Consider the following 20,012-nt stretch of genomic DNA (forward strand, 5'->3'; position numbering starts at 1 on the left):
AGGAAAAATATTTTAATGAAAAAGAGAATTCAAGAATTATAAGAGTTATAATTAGAAGAAACTTATGGTACAGAGGCTTCTTCTTCGTCCATCGCATCCCTTGATGGTGCTTTTTTCAAATAGTTCTAGCAAAATGGTAGCAGGTAACTACAATACCTTCATCGAGTGGAATTGATCCAAAAATTCTTGATGTTTTTGGAAATCAAGTATATAAGTATATCAATTCTTTTTATTTGGGGTCATCTTTCATCTTATACATATGATGCACCCAACTGGATAGGCTCATTCTCCAAAGAACTACTTTTATTGCCATATAGTAGATACCTATATATTTATGATAAATATAAATAATATAAAATACCATGGCATCATCAAATGCGTTAGCCAAATTAACAAACAAACAATAATTATTTCTTCAGATACAAAAAACAAATTCGAGACAAGCACTGACTACCCATCAGGAGCTTTTGAGCATTCCTATTAAGAGTTTGAAACCAAAGAACTGACGCGATATGAGATGCCATTCATTATTATGTCATTTTTGTCCGTTATATTTTATCTAGATGAGGGATTCTGATGATAGGATCCTAATTGAATTTCGACAGGAACATTATTAGTTATTATTTGATACGAACAAACCAAATTACAAGCTAGTCAGATCTATTATCTGGAAAATATAAGATATATATTTTTTTTTGATATTTTAATTGAATTTTATATGGTTCTGGTAACACGATCACTACAAAATTTTTTGGACGCCTTGAAATTTTTAATATTCATCCACATGAAATTTCACGTTATCTTTTTTCTATCTAAGTGATTTGCCTATCAGTCAGTTGAAAAGTCTAGGTCTGTATTAACAAAAATTGAACATATGATTGGGTCATCAATTAAGCCCCCATATTTTAGAATTTTTATTTCTATACATTTATTATACAAACGTCTTAGTAAAGGCGGTTTGGAAATTTTTAAAGCAGGGAATATTGACAAACGCAGCGGAGCGGAACAACCTCATGTAACTTATGTTTTGTTTAATAATCAAGAAAAAAAGATTAAAAAGGTGGTCAGCAAACTGGGCCGAATTGCCGCCTCTTAAATAGAGGTGCCTGAAACGGCAACTCCACTCACCCCTAACGCTGGCCCTGCTTAAGAGGTGGAAAGAGGTGTAGCAATTCATGAAAAACAACACACAAAATAAAACAGAAGAATATTTACCAGCATTCGATAAATCTCTTGTCGCTGCAGCTGTCGAGCTATAATCAGAGCATTAGTGCGTTTTTCATTTTTTACGTTCACATTGGCACCATTTCGCAACAATAGGAAAACTACGTCTACATTTACTATTTCTACTGCTAAGTGTGAAGGAGTCATACATTCGATATCCATGGCATTAACATCTGCTCCAAATTTCAGTAGCAACTCTATTAAAGCTAGGTCAGTAAACAAAACTGAAAAAAAAAATCAAATGCAACGTTTTTCGAAAAAAGATGGGCTCATCGATAATTGATATAATATAATTAGATATTTTTTCTATTATATTCTGCTTCAGTTTTCTGTTATTCGGATATTTGTACCATCATAATGAAAAATACGTTATACATATCTAATTATAACATATGAAAGTGGTGGTTTGAATATCTATACTATTGTACCAAATTAGAAGAAAAAAAAAATATTGTCCAGCATGCTTTCAAGGTTCAAAATAGAAACATTGTGCAATTTAACGAACAAAAACAATGTTTCGTCAATTCAACTTAATATAATAATAAAATCCAACGAATGCAATGACATCAGTCAATAAAATGCAATTAAAATAAATCTTGTTTTTTTTAACAGCTAAGAAGTTTTAGTTCTGACACACTAAAACCTCACGCATATTTTAAAAGTCATTTTCAAAATCTCTGATTTTTTGTTTACGTTTACCATGACTTACTAGCAAAATGAAGAGGTGTCCATAGGCTTTTTTCTACCCTACTATTGACGTTGTAAATATTGAATAACTTTTCCACTTGAGTGATATTTGTATCCACTATAGCAGAAATTAATTCCTCTTGTCTTAGTAGCACTTTCCTTATTTCAGGATGTTTTGCCCCTTCCAATTCAAACGGTGTGCAACCATAACTGTTGTTTAGTTCGATATTTGCTCCTGACTGCAAAAAAATTCACAATTTCAACGAAATTCACATGTAAGATTATGGTCTTAGATCACACCATAGTTTGAAATATGAATGTTTTTGAACAACAACAAGCAACAAGCTTGAAATTATTTCAATTTTCGTCTCTGAAATATTGGTTGTTGCATTTCGATACACTGCTTGAATTTTCTATTATTATTGTGACGCGATGAACATATCGGGTGGTTCAACGAAAACTTAACACCTTGATTTTCCGACTTTAAAATGAAAATGTGGAAAATCGCTCGGATTCGAGGGGGAACACATTTCAGGTATTTAGTAGCGATCAGATAGTATTCGATAAGATCTTCAAAATCAAAGGGTTGTACTTAACCCCGTCAGGGGGTCGCAGTTACGGGGATACGAAGAGCAGAAAAGTTGTTCCCCCTCGAATTAGAAATTGACCGAGTGATTTTCCACATTTTCATTTCGAAGTTGAAAAATCGAGGTGTTAATTTTTCGTTGGACCACACTGTATAATTTTGCATAAAGCTTTCTAATGTGATTTCACATCTCGAAAAAATCCGAAGTTTAAAAATGACCAGAAAAACAAAAAACTGTTGAACTGTCACATTAGCCATTAGAAGAAATTCCACGTCTGGGCAAATGATATCAGATCTGAAAGTTCTATGGTCTAGCGCTCCTTACCTTCATCAAAAGATCCACCATTGCTGCGTTCTCATTTTCCACTGCCAAATGGAGAGGTGTACTGAAATTTTGATCCATGGCGTTCAAGTTAGCGCCAAATGATATCAATAATTCAGCTATCTCTAGATGTCCAGATGCACTGGCAAGATGTAATGCAGTTTGCCCACTAGAAACAAATGTATCGTTTGAAATAAAAACATTCAATAGAATCAGAGATACTGAAAAGTCATTAAATTATTACTAATGTAACTACTATAAAGACGAAAAGAAGCTCCTAAGGGGAATTAAGAATTCAATCATCCCAGGATGAACTGAATTTTTTATTGCAAATTCGTGTAGTTTTAATTTTACCTCGAGTATTCTTGTACTTGTTATTTTATATATTCTCCCTCAGGGCATTAGCTTGACTTTATGTGATTAGTTATGGTTTCTTATACTTCGTTGGTCCTATTCTGACTGTTGGTAAATTGTGATAACGAGTGTTTTAGTTTTGGTGACTGATATTTAATAATAATCTTTTGATAGTATGCATGTTCAATTCTTGGCTTGACTTGAAATCAAGTCAAGTAGTTTTGCAAATTCAATTAAATGCAAAACATATTTATCAAGTACTTGAAAAATCAAGTACATACATTCAAGATACTTGATTTTTAGCAGTTTTATTGTGTAGTATGCAGATCAAAAAAAAAAAAACGATGAAATGGAAAGGAAGCTTGCAATAAACACTTCAATTTATGAAACTCATTGTATACAAAAACCAAAAAATCAACTAGTTTAAAATGGAAACACAATTAAAATCACTAAAAAACTAAACGAATTATAAAATATAAAAACAAATATAGTTTGTTAATATTGAGAAACCTCGAAGCACTATTTGATTACACCATACTCCATCCAGGATTTAGCCAGAGGAGACATCTTATGAATTTTTCGCCTAATCTATTGCGGGTTTTTGTAACAGTCAGAGCAGTTCTGGATAATTGTCTTTCAATTTTTCAAATAGATGCCTTCAATTTTTTCATCTCTCTGTAGAAAACCCTGATTACCTAATATAAATTTACTTAATATTAATTAAAAATTAAATCCTGCAAAGTTGACTTCTATCGGCAATATGGGTCTCTGCCTTGGTTGGCAGTTTGGCTAGTGATGGCTTTGTTTACATGATGTATCTTGAAAGGGGAAATCGGGATTCCATAAAAGTCGAAAAATAAATCATTAAAAATTTTTTATATATCCTATCACATCTAGAGTAGATTGAAATTGAAAAAAAATATCAATATTGAATATTCAATTTCATGCACTAGTGTTAAGCATTACGCGCGATCTCAGACAATAATTATTAATTAATATGCTTACTACTTTTTGTTACTCAATATACCATGTGTTTCATTAACCAATGCCCAGTATATTTTTGACATAGTAGTAGTTGTTTGTAAAGGTGATATTCATTCAATATAGTTACCTTATTTCTACATCATTTGGATCTGCACCCATCACTATTTAACCATTTCAATTCGGACAGAATCTACAGCTATAAGCAGAGGGTTCATACGGGTATTGAGTTTCCTAGAAAATAACACTTCCGGACAGATCTTAAGAAGTGCAGTTACTGTCTTATAATCCTCTATTGAAACTGCATCAATAAAGTCAGATAATATCTGGCCAGAAGCACCTATATAAACAATAATTAAGAATATCAAATTTGAGATTTTGATTGAATCACCTTAGGAAATTTAATTAAATTTGCGAAATTGCAATGGAAAATACAAAAATTAATAATATAAATATTCGGAAGTATTGAGTATTATTTCCAATTATTGGCAGCAAATATGGAATTGGCTTACCTTTAGTGTCTTCAACTTTCTCGATATGAAAAAAGGGAGCTGATCTTCCCTTCCTGATCTGTCTTTTTAACTTAGGCATGTTATGTTCACAGTTTTAGAAATCCTGAATAATATTCAGTTACAGGAACAACTAAATTTTTGCACAATTCCTTAATCTGACCGTGAAATATGTGGTTTTTCTTTCACAATGTTTTTATTTAAATTCAAAAAAAGTTTTAATTTGTCTATATCAATTTGCTGACTTTAATTTCTGTAATTCAATCACTCATTTGTTTTGATCGATTTCGATAAAATATGATTTCAGCTAAATATTTTTTATTTGTAGGTGTTAGAAACTGTGATAAACAAATATCACAACACAATTGATTAAAGCCCACTCTTGAAATAAAACAATTTCACATTTGGTATTATATCAACATGTGTTATTATAATTCATATTGGGGATTTGAAACATCAAAAACAATTGATGCAAATCCCTGCGTTGTCATACTTTCGGAATAATTTGTTATGAAATGTGTTATTTCCAATATTTAATGTTATTGAATAAGAATACTAGAGTCTACTACTATTCATATATACTACTTCACAAAAGTAAAAGAACTTTAGAAATTTTGAGACTGGTTCAAGTATCACAGTTTCGGGTAAAAATTCATTTTTAGTATTTGTAGTACAAAATCTGTTCACTCAAAATATTGAAAAATTGAAGTTCAATTTGACCTCCTCAAACATCAACCACAATCTGACAATGCCTTTAGATACTTGCTCAAATACAGAAGAATTCAGCTAGCACCATAGCATTTCAAAAAAATCATACAAGAAACAAAGGTAACAATGCAGACTATAAATAATTATGCCATTCTTTTTTATCAATTAAAAGGGGGCGTTTCTCCAGATTATAAATTTTTGGTATAACTCTCACTGAATGTTAAGTCGACATATAATTTACTGTTTAACAGATGAAGACTAAATAATGAAAAGATTTTTATTCGAGTAGAAAAAATATACAAAAAATTACACTGTCATAATACATTTCATTGCCATAAAATGGCAAAAAATAATGTGAGTGACATTTTAAACTTTATCACATCAACTTCTATAACTACAGAAAGCAAGCATATGACAAAATTATTTATAATAAATACAGTGGCGTATCACAATAATTTGTCAGAGGTTAATTGTTTCAGTGAGTATAATTTCTTCACTGTGCTACAATATGTACCTAAAAATAGTTTCAATTCATTTTTGGAATTTATCGAGTCCAAAACAAAAGTAGGCATGTAATAAAACTGAAAAATATTTATGGTTTTCAGATTTAGGTCAATTTGAATTAATATGAAATAAGTTTGTTATTTCATATTAATAATATCATCAATATTAATTCATATTATGTTGGCTATTTCTGTTTTTTTATGGTAAACATTTCAATTCTTAATATTAATAAAAAAAAATAAATGAAACACTACTTATTCGTTTCACATTTTTTGTGAAACGCATAGTAAGTGTTTTCTTTATTATATTTAATTAATATTAAAGCTATGTTCCACCAAGGGAAATGCGAAGTAACAATTTCGAATTTCAGTTCTTATTTTGAATTTTCTTTTTGTTATTTTGCTTCGGACTCGTTTGAACTCCTTCTATTCTCCTTTATTTCATCAACACTCTATACATCAGAATAATACTTACTAGGTTAATTGAACAATTCAATGAGCATATAGGTTTTAATGATCACTAAATTAAATTATTCCACAAATAATTATGAACTACGAAGATTAGGGGATCTTTGGTTGAAAATAAAATTAAGAACGAAAAAAGGAAAAATGTATGACTAGAATACTTGAGTATGAATTCTTCATTTATTACCTACCTATATGAAAGGCAGATGAATCGATCAAGTTGAAAACAAGATTCAACGGTAATAGATATTTATAATACAAAAATGTCAAGAATATAAAGCAACTATTTTCAAACCTCACAAGTGCAAGGAAGTTACTTGATTTCTGAGTATACAATATTCTGTATATAATTAATTTTCCTCCACTTTGGTTTTTCAATGTAAAAATGAAAATTTAAATAATACTTTTTATTATTAACTTCTTGAACAAACGTTAAATTTTTATTGTTTTGACAGCTTCTGTGATATGAAGGTCATTTAAGTCAATCGCGAGATTAATATTTGGTTTTCAGGCTCCAGAAGGTATTTTCAGCGGTGATATCATAATAGAAAAATAAATATTATCTAATCACTTCAGGTATGAAATTAAGTCACAATTATTAAGATTTTGGTACTAACCAAAATTTTTTCTTACTGTTTGAAGCGTTCACAAATCTAGGGATATCTATTTGCCGTCGAACACTTAATCGAATAATTTTAAGCGTTAAAATATCACCAATTGTTGATATTAATTTTATTGGGAAACATGAAAAATATAAAACAATGGCAACAATGCTGGAAAATATTTTATGAAAATTTCACTACTAATATAAACGCACTATAGTAACATTATATAGGGAACGTGTTTTGACTTTTCAAAATCATCGCATGAAATTAACTATAAATACAGTTGTGAAAAATTAGTTTGGAATGGATGGATCAGAATTCTAATATGTTTCGAAAAATAGGATGAAATGATATTGATGTGTATTTGTATCACCCTGTATGACAAGAATCTCTACTTTTTTGCAAGCCGTCTAAAAATTTGGACACTTTGGACACAAAAATGCTATAAACTCGACAAATTTCTGGAGTATATGTTAATTATTCCAATTGAAAAACCGACAAATAGTTCACCTTTCATCTTGAATAAGTATGATATTTTTTTTCTTTTTTACACAATGATTACCTCATTGAAACTGCCTTGTTTTCAACTCATCATCGATCATCGCAGATTATCACTTTTTCATTTGAGTAAAAATAAATACTCTAATGATATAATACAATTCTTAATGGTAGATATAGAATTTAGATAGTGAGATCCTCCCAATCTTCCATCACTCTAGGAGTTAGTATTATCCTGACTTTAGAGGTCCTTTCGAGCTCATTCTGGCAACTACGTGTGAGTGGATTATTCGATAAGTCTACAGTTTCTAACGAAGGTGCTGCTTGCAAACATTGTATTTCTACATCTGAAAAAAAATTAAAAATTAATTAGGAAGATTTATTTTGAATAAAAATAAATTGTTAAGGAAGTTGGTATTTCTATTGATAAAGTTAAGAAAATTTTCTACCAGATTATAACAATAAAAAATTAATTCCAACAATAATTCTGTCTTGTATGATTATTTAAAGTTCTCAAGCTCTTAAAAAATCACCTATTACCAAAGTTGATAAAAAAAGGAAAAAATGAAGAGTTGAAATGAGAGTGAAATTGTTAAAATTGCAGTGTTCCAATCATAGAGTAATTAACATAGATAGAGGGAGTATACGCAATTTTTACAAGTCCCCAAGATGGTTACATTACGTTGTCGGATAGTGATATATTTTAAAAGCCACAATTTTACTATATCGTTATGAATGTATATTATTATATTGAATAAAATATATTTATTTGAGTGGTTCCCGATTAAATATGCAAATTTGAATATTTGTAATCCGATATTTTTCTAATTGTTGAATTTATAAAAAGCAAAATATTTATTATTTTCTGTATCTACTTGTTGAAATCCAAGGTTTGGCAACTTTTGCTCTCCTAGTGTCACCGGTTGTTGCACGTCGTTTGGCGCGCTTGAAGTTTGGTTGTTGAATTGCTGATATGTTTAGGTATTTATTTCAATATATTATGAGTTAATATGAATCGTTGATTCATTATGGGACATAAGAAGTGCGTTCCTTGTGGAGAAACTTGCGAATTGAGTGAAATATCGTATCACTTGATATGTTTTCATTCCCGCGCGCTTCCTGTCAAATTTGATAGTTTATGTTGGAGACAAAATTTGCTTACTGAAAATGACATATGTTCCCTCTATCTATGTTTATAACTCTGAGGTTCCAATCAAGAGAATATAACAAAGAATAAATATCAACTTACCTGTTATTCGATTATTACTGGCATTCAACTCCTTCAAGTTGGGAATTTTGAAAATGCTGTTAGGCAAAGAAATAAAGGAGTTGTAGGAAATGTCCAGCCTACTCAACGAACCTAGGTCTGCAATTTCATCTGGAAGCTTAGCCATCTGATTGTGTGATAAGTTGAGCCTCCTTATCAGTCCGAATTTTAGCATAAATTTGGGAGGAATTTTTGTGATGACATTATCGCTAAGGTCGCAAGATTTGAGCTCTGTGTGTCTCATCAAATGGTAGACAGCGTCTGGTACTTGCATTAATTCACATTGTGAGAGATCTGAAAAATATAAAAGTTCATTCATCAACATGAAGAGGAAATGGCAGATTCAACACGAAATTTATAATTGGATACCACTTGGATAATAAAGATAACAAGTTGAAGCATTGTATGAGGATATAATCATACTATGGTACAATGACAGTACTTCCACAAAAATGTTTATCAAACTACATGGCTTCAGTGGAATGATTCTCGCGGAATCAAGTAGTTCAGTAAGTGGGTTTGTAATATACAATTCCAAATTAGTAATATCTGAGTACCTATTCATATAGCCTAACCTAACCTACCATTCCAAATTAGATATATCTGAGAACTCATATACAGGGTGATTCACCTCGATGGTCTGTTAGACATAATTTTGTTCTGCAAATTTGCATATTTGGGTTATAGATCATGAGCTTTCTGTCTAAAATATTTCCAAAGCTCTACAACTTCCAGTTATAGCGGCAGCAGACTACTATTTTCTTATTTCAAAAGGCACACTCAGTTATTTCAGTTTTCACTAAATTAATTCTCCCAAAAATCGATCGTGAAAATGTGACATTCATTTGAATTTGGGACACTAATACGTTAAAATCCCAAAGTAATATTCGTAATGATTTGTTAATTTCTCAGCTCCTTGCATTGATGGGAATTGGGAACCAGAAATTAAGTTCGTTTTAAACCATCAGATCCAATTTCATAATTATTCTAATCCTAACCTCGAATAAATTCACAACAATATCAAGAACCTCTTCCGTATGATGAGGAGAAAAGCAGTCTTCTTCGTTACAAAATCTTATTTAACACTAGGTCAATGAGTAATAGGAAGTATTGCATATTATGTAACGAAAGTGAATGAAATATCATGAATACTTTATGAGAGGCAGATGAATGAACTAATTATCCAACCATTCGAAACATCACCCAGTATACAGTATGGCTATGCTCTATTTACATTTCAATTTGGCAGGTACCTCACCTCTTCGTTTGCTCTCAATCGGAACCACATGACGTTTCAGCGACATTTTTTTTTGAGTTGTTCCAATTTTCTATAAATATGGAAGGTTTTTCATTTGAAATTACTCTGGGGATTATTTTGCGAATTTGTTTTTCATACTGGAATACGGAGATTTTGCCAAATATCACATCGAACTTTCTTCGTGTAGGTTGAAGGAATAGAAATGATAAATATTTATGATATTTTCGCTACTAATCGATATATTTTCGATCATCGTCATATATTTCACAACATCAAGCTCTTTTATATCGATAGAAAAGTAGAGAAATTATTATTTTCAATGATAGTCCTCTGAATGAAAATCTTAAGAATCCATAATCCTGAAACTATTGAAACTAGAAAGATTTTCAAAAATTTTATTAATACGATCCCTCGAACTTCAGCTTACAAAATTCAGTGTTGGGATTTCTGAAGTAGAAGAAGCAATTCAGTATAGAAACCAACGTTTTCATCAAATTTCATGCAGATTGCTCTTATAGAAGCGATAAGAAATTTTTTTAGGTTTTTAATTTTAAATATTCCAAAACCAAAACTCAACTGATGGAACAAAATCTACCCCCTATAAAGATTTAAAATTTTTTGTTAGGAATCTACAGAATCTAAAAATTCAATGACAGTATTTAGGCTCCTAAATTTTTTTTGCACAGTATCTACAGAAAGAATGGAACGTAAAACAGCATACGTTAAGTTTTCAGAAATTCTGGTTGGTGGTTCAAAATTTTCGGAATCTATCCGGATGTTTTTATGTTATAAATCTGACTTGATTTATTTATATAGATAGCACTATTCTCATTGAAACAAAAACTAAGGAAGCTATCAACCAAGCTGACAATAGCTTATAAATACAATTTTCTATATAAGTGATAGGTTAACAAAAATATAGGTAATTTTAACACTTTTTTCAACAAAAAAATGACAAAAACAGACATGTGTTATTATGAATTTTCTAACTTTAATCTCCTCACATATTGACATTGGAATAAAAAAATTGGTAAAAGCCTTTGACTTGCTGTGCAGTCGTTAATTGATGTGATTTATTATGATGTTATTGTTGTCGGTTAGTTCATTTTATGATATTATGATCTTTCTGAAATTAGGCATATACATTCGAGCGATTCAATGGTAAGGAATATCAGTCACAAGGAACAGTTGTATACAATTTATTCAATGGCAATTCGAGAGATTATTTTACATATATGGATAAATTTCAACCTAGTCAGATCTGTTGTTCCTACTGCAATTTTGTTCTTACGTAAACTTTCGATTTTGTCTAGTCTGCTTTTACTGAAATATTTTAAAAAAATTTTAAATCTTTTCTATGGTTGTGATCACTCGATCAATATAAAATTTGAACGGAGCTCCATCTTTAAATAGTTTTTTATATCTACATAGAAAAATGGAGATTCTTGAAATTTTTTTTTTATTTTGATTATATTTTGGATTTTTGATGCACCACTACAAGGAGATAAGTATTCGCTTGGTTGCATAAAAATTTCCCTAATAGATGGATAGGTCAAGAGGAACTAATGTCATGGCCTCCTCGTTTACCGGATTTCAATTCGTTAGATTTTTATTTATGGGGACATATAATAGTTATTTATTGTACTTCATCTTCGAGAGTGTCTTTTTGTCAGTCGAGACGCTAATTACGCTCGAGAAGGTAATGCGAATTTATTGTCGTGTGCAATACTAAATTTTTTTATAGCAAGACTTCAATTCAGGTGAAAAAGAAAATTTAAAAGAAAATCGTAGTTTGTGGCACAAAAATAGCAACTGTGTTGCTCCGTTGAATTACTCATGTCAAAAAATGTAAAACAAATTTTATATTCTGTTCAGTAATTTTGCGTTTTATGTACGAAGCGGAAAATATTCACAAAAGAATAAAAAAACCTGCCATCAAATATAGACAAATGCAGAGTTGGAAGCAGAAAATTTGTGTTGCTCCAAAAATCTAGGATGATGTATGTGAAGAAATAAAAAAAAGTTAAAACATTTTAACTACCCTTGCTGTTAAAGTGTTACTTTAACAGCAAGTTTACATTAGCTATAGAAAAAAGCATATTGAAATCATATCAACAATTACTTGATAGATTCCAGATGCAGCAAACCCAATGGGAAAATACACAAATATGACCTCCGTATAACAGAATTTTCAGTTGACCCCAATCCGAAGGTAGACATTTTGAACAATTTTCATTGTTGGGAAAGGTTGATATGATACAATGTGTAAAGTTCAAACATATTTCTGACTCTAACAAGAAAATATATTTTATTTCAAATTCTTCCAAACAAAAACGAATCGGGCCTATGTTCTTAGAAAAAAAAAATCAGAATGAACAATCATCTGTCAAAGTTTGTCAAAGAGCTTGTAGACCATCCTGTATATCAAATACAATGCAAAAGAGAGTCTAATCGAAATTTTTTGCAAAGTAAAATTTATTCCCTTCGTATTGAAGGAGATCAGCGAGAAACAAATGACTTCGTGTCCAAATGTTCCCATAGGAGAAAAAGCTTGACAAGGTTATAAGGAAAGCTACACATTGAGACTATCGTACTTGAAGTAATTGCAAATACTTCCGACTCTGAATTCTATGCGGTATTATCTTCGATTGGTTACAAATGAAACTCGTCAACCATGAAGTTAATGACATGATGCAGGATACAGGATTTAGAAGCAATTGCTCTATATGGAGTTATCAAGAACACAATGTCCAGTTCCTATACTCCCGAGATGGTAGTAAATACTTCTTGTAATGGTTTATTGACAGGTAGTGATGCATATATCATATACGTCTTTATTTCATCTCGATAGAATTTCAATTCGATTGATTTGAGGATAAGGAAGCATAAATGAAATACAAGAATGAAAGGTTAAAAGTAGAAAATATCTAAGACTTACTAAATATCTATGGATATTTCAAAATTAAGTTTATTTGTATCGAAAAACTTTTTTCACCAACAATATATGCAGAAAAAAGTTTGTGAAACTGTTTGAAATCAGAAGGAAATGTATATTATGAAGACTACTTACTAGACTATCGGAAAGACAAAAAAACAAGGCATGCAATTCGAATAAATGGATTAATTCAATTTTTTTATTCACATTTTTAAAAAATTATAGTCTTTCAGACCATCTGTAGAGTGATACGTAAATTTGCAGAAGACTTGAATAATTTTCGGGAATTCAACAAATAAATCATATAATCATCTGATACGGTTTTCAGGATATGGTAATTAATTTGAACCTTCAGATCCATGAAATTTGTCGAAAACATCGCCCACGTCAAAATTTATCACCGATATATGATGACAAAATCAGAATTTCATGAAGATTATGAGTATAATATAAAAATTGGACATTACAAGGCGGTATCTCGTTTCACCACTTTCCAACCAACCTATAGAGTCAAAAATAATTAAAGCTTATGCGCTGAGTACTGCCGAGTCTGTCAAAATTTGAGTCATTCTCCTAGCCCAAAATTTCAAAGAGTTATCGTCCGATCGAGCACTATTGACCCACCCTGTATATTTCATTCATCGCGTAAGTATTTTTGTTGTAGAATGAAAATTGTATGTATACACAATTGTTTGATAACAAAGCTGACAGAGTTCACTTATATTTAGTGGATAATGATTTATGGAAGAAATTTATGAATTCATGAAAGAATATTGAAACAAGAATTATTGAATTGATAAATTAAAATTTTTGGCAAATTATTTCCGTTTTTCTAACGAAAATGTAACCATCAAAAACTGAACAGATCCGATTCATTCAATGTTCTTCTCAAAATTTGAGATACATTCTATATTCTGATAGAGGTAGAGGATAAGATATTTCTGAATTATAGAATGATCTAATATGATCGAATGAACAGTCGATGGACTATAAAAGTAAAAGTAACGATTTCCTATGAAATATTTTCGAATAAAATTATTTACAGGAAATACCAATTTTGACAGAATTAATCATTCGAATCCTTATCAATTATTCAGTAATTTCAACAATAAAAACGTTATATTTGGGTTATGTAACGAACGAAATATGGTTTAGTTCACACAATTAATGATTTTTCATCCTGCTGTAGATTATGATTTTTCGAAATATTTCGAAACGATCGGGTAATGAAAAAGAATTTTTATAAGATTATTATTTTCACTCATGAACCTAGATTATATACGCTTATCTATGAGTAATAATTTCGCAACCAAAAAATGAACGTAGATATTTGTGATTTTGCTTGTGGATATTAAATGATAAATTTCAAGCTGGTCACATATACAGAAAATTAAAGACGAAAATTGTTTGAAAAAAGGTCCAATATTTCCATTACAACAGATCCCACCAAGTTGAGATTCCGTGTAAAGATGTAATATAAAATATAAAAAAAATATAAAACTTTAGCAAAATATCGAAAACATATCCAATTTTTCCGTTAAAATTGTAACAACTAGATTTAAATTTAGTTTGTCTATGTGAAATTAAGTAACCTTCCATTTATATACAGTTTTGTGATCTCCAAGACCTCAAATAAACGAGCGTCCAAAAGCTTCTGACCATGACGTATAATGAGTGCTTTTTTCGAATTTTTTCTTTGCAAAACTTGAATAGATAGATTCTTCAAGACTCGCAGTAGATGAAAGAAAGAAAGAATTATTGGGAGGTGGCCTACTTCGAGACAAAACAAAAAATTTGTTTAAATAATACCTACATATTGCCTCCTAGGTTTTTGATTGAGATCGACATGAAAATTGTTATCTCACATGAAAATACAATCATTCATTAGGATTAAATCTATAGTTTTAATATTATCAAGAGAACGAAATTCCGAACGGCCATACTTACAGAACCTCCATTCGCATTTTCCCCATTAATTGTTCCTGTTCGGTTAACAAAAGAACATAGGATAGAGAGCAGGGGGTGACATTTATATTTTTTCATATAATTTGTGCATATTTCTCTTTTTTCTGGCCTAATTGTACTGTCACTGGCTACTATTGACTGTTTTGAACATTATATTAACAGAAAAAGTGTTTTCTGTGGAAGTACAATCAAATAAAATTGTCGGAAGCCCTTTTTTCCTCTTTCCTGGTCCTAGGAACCCTTCTACTACCGGAACCCCGCGCAAGAACTTCTCCTGAGACATTATGAAACGAGATATCATTGGTGTTGAGCATTACTAAATACAAGATTAGAATCAACACCAAGTTCAAACAGTTAATTGCATTTCTTTGTTTTTATTGTCTAGATCGAACATCTGATTGTTGGTTGGTATTTGATATAATTAGAGGTGGCTCATGAAATTGTAAACTTCCTAGAGAAAATGAAAGTTATAATGATATGTTTACTGCTTTCGTTAGATGAAAAGATCGTTTCACTATGTTCTATTAATATAAGGCATCGAATTGTTGATTTTTGCACATATCATAGCATAGGAAACAAAAGATATTCTCAGTTCATTTAAAATATAAATGTTTGTAATTGAACAATCATTTTCGAAACCTATTTGCTTGGAATTAAATAAGAGAATCGATCCTTCTAGCTGCAGAACTTGATCAATTCATGAACATACCGTCATACCGATTGAATGATTAGAATTAATAGTTTTAAAATGAGAATATGAATGGTGATCGAAAAAATTGTATACAATTCAGTATCATACTCGTTTTCTGAAACAGAAAAATAACACTTTTTCAAAAATTAGTGAAAGTTATGCAATTTTTTTCCCCAATTAATGAATGAGACGTTACCTTCACGTAATAAAACATTTAAACAAGTGGGTATAAATATTCAAAGAATCACATTATTCAAATTATATATCGCACATATGTTCAAATGAAATCACAACATTACAATTGATACAGAGATTGACCTGGATATCTATAATTCGAAAGTTAATCATATAATTATTATTTAACTATTGATGAACAGGTGAGGTAAACATTTATTTTTATGAATTTATTTTATGGTATACGCCTATTTCAAAATATATAACGAAGAAGTAAAGCAGTGGTAAAGCCTAAAATTCATTAAAAAATTGAGGTTGAATATCTGAAACGTATAAATTCCATTTAGTATCTCTGGAAAGGTAATCAGAACAAGTGGGGACTTCGAGGAAAGCTATGAGCACGGAAGCAGTAGCTTTTGAGCGCTCGTCATTCATTACGTATGGTATACCTTAATATGTATGAAAAGTAATTTAATGTTTTCTCAGTTAGTTTATTTAGTATTACTTTACAAAAAAATGAATTTCAAACTATTCTGTTCTGTTGTTACATAAATATTTTTTATGGTTCTGTTGACGCGATTAAAAGGAACATGCATGAAGCTTAAAATTTTTATTTCTATTCAATTTCAACTCGTTCAGATCTGTTTGTTTTCTGATTTTCTTCTAGAAGTTTCTACGTTTCTTATGACGCTATGGAAACGAATTTTTGCTCGAGACTTGAAATAGTCACATTATATTCACACGCAAAATCTCAACCCGGTGCAATATGTTGCAACTGAAATATTGAGCAATAATTTAATATAAGTATTCTTCTTGAATTTTCTCTGGATTTGGAGACGCGATAGACCTGCGATTTTGCTTGATATTGTATATTAATTTAAATTCAAAATTCAATTTCGATTAAATCCGTAATTTTAGAATAATAAAGACAAGTTTTCAAAAACCAACATCTACTAATCTCTGTTGAGCTGATGAGTTTAAGGGAGGTTCAGTATTCAATCAATTAAAATCTTCAGTATTTTTTCCCTTTTGAAATGTCAAAATAATCACTTCCTAATTGCCATAATTCTTGCGAATGATACTCCGAGAATAAGAGAGCCTATTCATTAATTAACATCTGAAACATCACAGGAAAATAATCTATGGTTCAACAAAATTTCCGCTGTTAGTTTTCTCAGATCCTTCGCTTCCTGGTATATGCATCAAAATAAAGACAGCCTTGGAATTGAGCTTGAGATTAAAAATAAAGAAAAACATAAATAGAAGATCTAATTATAAACTGGGTATTCACAACGCAATATCCGTGAATCTGTTCCAACAAACAGATACGTAGGTACTTCCATGTGATTAATTTATTTGGGAGTAATGACTTACAGTCAAATAAACTGGAAACAGCGGTAGTTTTATGGACGGAAAAACTTCTAGGTGAAAAATCATTATCGATTTGTTTTCAATGTTGCGTTTTTGATGATCCCTATCTCTACATAGGTAGGTATACTAAAGCAGTAGAAACCGACATTGTATACATTCAAGAAAAAATTGTGTTGGCGATAAGAAAAGAGTAACAGAACACAAATACAATATTAAGGCTTTGTTTCATTGAGATTAGATGGATGTGAAAAAGTTATCGTTATTTCCAGATAGTGTTCGACGCAGGCAAATTCGCGTGCTGAAACTTCTAATGTTTTATGCCATTGTTTTTCATTCTTAATCGCACATAAAGGAGCTTGAATCATAAATCTGAAGAACAAACTCAGCTGATCTATCTTTCAAGTGGAATTGGATTTGAGGGTATATCAGAAAGTCCTTATATCTCTAACGGGAACTGAATGCGATCCAGAAGACTAATAAACGCCAATTTATATTTAACACAAAAAAGTTAGATGAATTAAAAGCAGTTCATAAAATTCCTGATTGTTCCGTATTTTCGATAAACCTGACAACGTCCCCATTTCTTGTGCGAAAGACTATTCTTCCTTTATGAGTTGAATCAAAGTTTTTCGAAAAATTTCCATGGCAGATGTCCGAAATAATCTCAAATCGAATCCAAAATTTTGGAAATCTCTGATAACACAATAACTACCTTTGACTTCGTGAAGTCTCTGGTCTTAGAGCTCCACCTAAATTCAGTATTTCAGATCGATTGCTAAATAATAACGATCTGCAGTTTGTTCACAAAATGAAAATGCCGAAGAAGTCTAGGAGATGAGGAAAACTCGGAAACCATTTATCCGATTGCTACCAATTTCGAATTCGCAGAATATTTTCAATTAGATATTATGTTTTATAGACATTTTCAGTTATAAACTATTTTATTTTGGTATACGCAAAAATGCATTGATGTACACTTGAAATGATATAAAGTAATTTACAATGTTCGTGCGAAAAGTAGAGGTTTTATATTCGAGTTTATATTCAATTTTTTCCAATTGGTACTTTAATTTTTTGATATAATAATGAAGATGTTTTTATTTCCAACGAAGTTTTATCAATAAATCACTATACATAACATTCAGAAACAAATAGGAAAATATTTGGTGTTCAGGGTGCATAATAACAATTTGTTTAGTGGTGATTTAAACGAATTTTTTGTGAAATTATCTCTAGGAATTAACAAGGCGAATAACAGCTATTGATAATAATCTTGGAGATGATATTTTTAATGAAAAAATTCAAGAAAATACTGACTTGACGTAGTATCTCGAGCGCTTATTCATTCATGCGTCTGATGCGTCCTTGGAGACCACGGAACGAAATGATATAGCGGTTGATATTAGATTAATTGGTTTTGTACGCCAAACAAAAGAGTCTTTTGCATTTTGTTCAAAAAAAGCCTAGTTTGAACACCTTAAAGTTATCGAAGATGACACTTCCATCACTTAGCTTATGTTTATCATATTTCCCTTCGCTGAGAAATTTAAACTGTCTGACGAGCAAACAGAAATAAACAATGTGTTTCTGAACTCATGAAAAAGATTTCAGGGGGCTATACTTTAACGGAAATTTAGGGGTATCTTTTATAGAATTTTTTTCTTAACTCCCTCTCTTTCTAGTTAGAGTACATCACAATTACGTTCGACAACTTCCTACAGAAATTTTTAATAAATATAAACATCTCTGAATTCAAGGGGAGGATTCCGAGTAATATCTCTTGCGCCTTATCAAAATTACAATGTTTAGAGAAAAAATTGAGGTAAATAGTTACACATGGAATTAATTTTTTGAATATATTCAATAATTAGAAAAATTTTGAATTATCAAATAGTTCTGATGCAAAATATACTAGGGGTGTTCTCTGATACACACTTCAATGAAAATTCACGTTAATTAGTATAAGTTTACTGTCACAATCAATTCTTTTGAATTTTTCATTTGAAGGTAGTAATAAAATCAATTTTCTTTTGATTTTGAATGGTAATAATAACATGAAGACACCTTGATTTGAATAGAAATAGCATCTCCTAAAATCTTTAGCCCCAATTGAGAACAACCCCTTCAAAACTGAAAAATGATCAGCAACAATAACCTATCAATTTTTTCTCAGTGGAAATTTCAAAAATTCATATTCCAAAGCTCACCTAAGTTGCTATGCTCCTTTGCCTCGTTGCACCTCCCCACAACCCTTATAACAGCCCTCCCAGCCAGTCTGGTATAAATCATCATAGAAACAGCCCTTGGATCCGGCTCCTCAGCCTCCGAGGCCACCACACTCTCACCATACTGACTTGGGGGACGCATGATCTTCGAATTTTTTTTTTCTTATCGACGTGTTTTTCACGCACTCAAACTGATCCAACGAACCGATACAATTGATCTCGGGTAGGTACCTTTGAAATCACTTTTGAGCGCGTTTTGAGTGAAATATTTGCGGGTTTTCGCATTCAGTTTGTTTATATAGAAGAGGAAAGTATCTCGACTCCCACCAGGTGATCTGGATCAACAACAGATGCGCGATACTTGGATCAACGTGCGTTGCACCTATCTGAGATTGGTTCTGAATGGAACAAAGTAAAGTTTATATCGCTGGCGGGTTCAGCGAAAAGGTAAACAGACGGAAGATCTCATTTCTCTCGGTAGAGCTATTTCCGAAATACGTCCGGCCAGAAAAGTACAGGGAAATACATGGGAACGAACAATTGGAAATATAAAATGAGGAAAGTACTGATGTGAAGTCGGGAGCTGTTCAGCGCTCACAATTATTGCGCCAATTCAGTCTTTGGAGACGACATAAATGTATACAGTGTGTTAATTCGATAAGGTACCACCCTTAATATCTTGAC

At 31.1% G+C, this 20,012-nt stretch overlaps 2 protein-coding genes across 2 annotated transcripts; both read right to left on the reverse strand.

The window, feature by feature from the left end:
- Positions 1 to 44: 44 nt before the first annotated feature.
- On the reverse strand, positions 45 to 4,946 carry LOC123688827 (putative ankyrin repeat protein RF_0381). The gene is made up of 6 exons (XM_045627552.1): positions 4,667 to 4,946; positions 4,285 to 4,318; positions 2,823 to 2,988; positions 1,934 to 2,150; positions 1,216 to 1,448; positions 45 to 324 (listed from the first exon to the last, which is right to left on the reverse strand). Exons 1-6 carry the CDS (start codon positions 4,743 to 4,745, stop codon positions 304 to 306), a joined length of 750 nt encoding a protein of 249 aa, XP_045483508.1. The 5' UTR covers positions 4,746 to 4,946; the 3' UTR covers positions 45 to 303.
- Positions 4,947 to 5,634: 688 nt separating this feature from the next.
- Positions 5,635 to 19,727, reverse strand: LOC123685436 (plant intracellular Ras-group-related LRR protein 9-like). Its single transcript, XM_045625133.1, has 3 exons — positions 19,311 to 19,727; positions 8,692 to 9,003; positions 5,635 to 7,789 (listed from the first exon to the last, which is right to left on the reverse strand). The coding sequence occupies exons 1-3, from the start codon at positions 19,468 to 19,470 to the stop codon at positions 7,626 to 7,628; spliced, it is 636 nt and encodes a 211-aa protein (XP_045481089.1). The 5' UTR covers positions 19,471 to 19,727; the 3' UTR covers positions 5,635 to 7,625.
- Positions 19,728 to 20,012: the final 285 nt, after the last annotated feature.

This window comes from Harmonia axyridis, chromosome 1, assembly GCF_914767665.1.
Source record: "Harmonia axyridis chromosome 1, icHarAxyr1.1, whole genome shotgun sequence".
NCBI classification, from domain to species: Eukaryota; Metazoa; Arthropoda; class Insecta; order Coleoptera; family Coccinellidae; genus Harmonia; species Harmonia axyridis.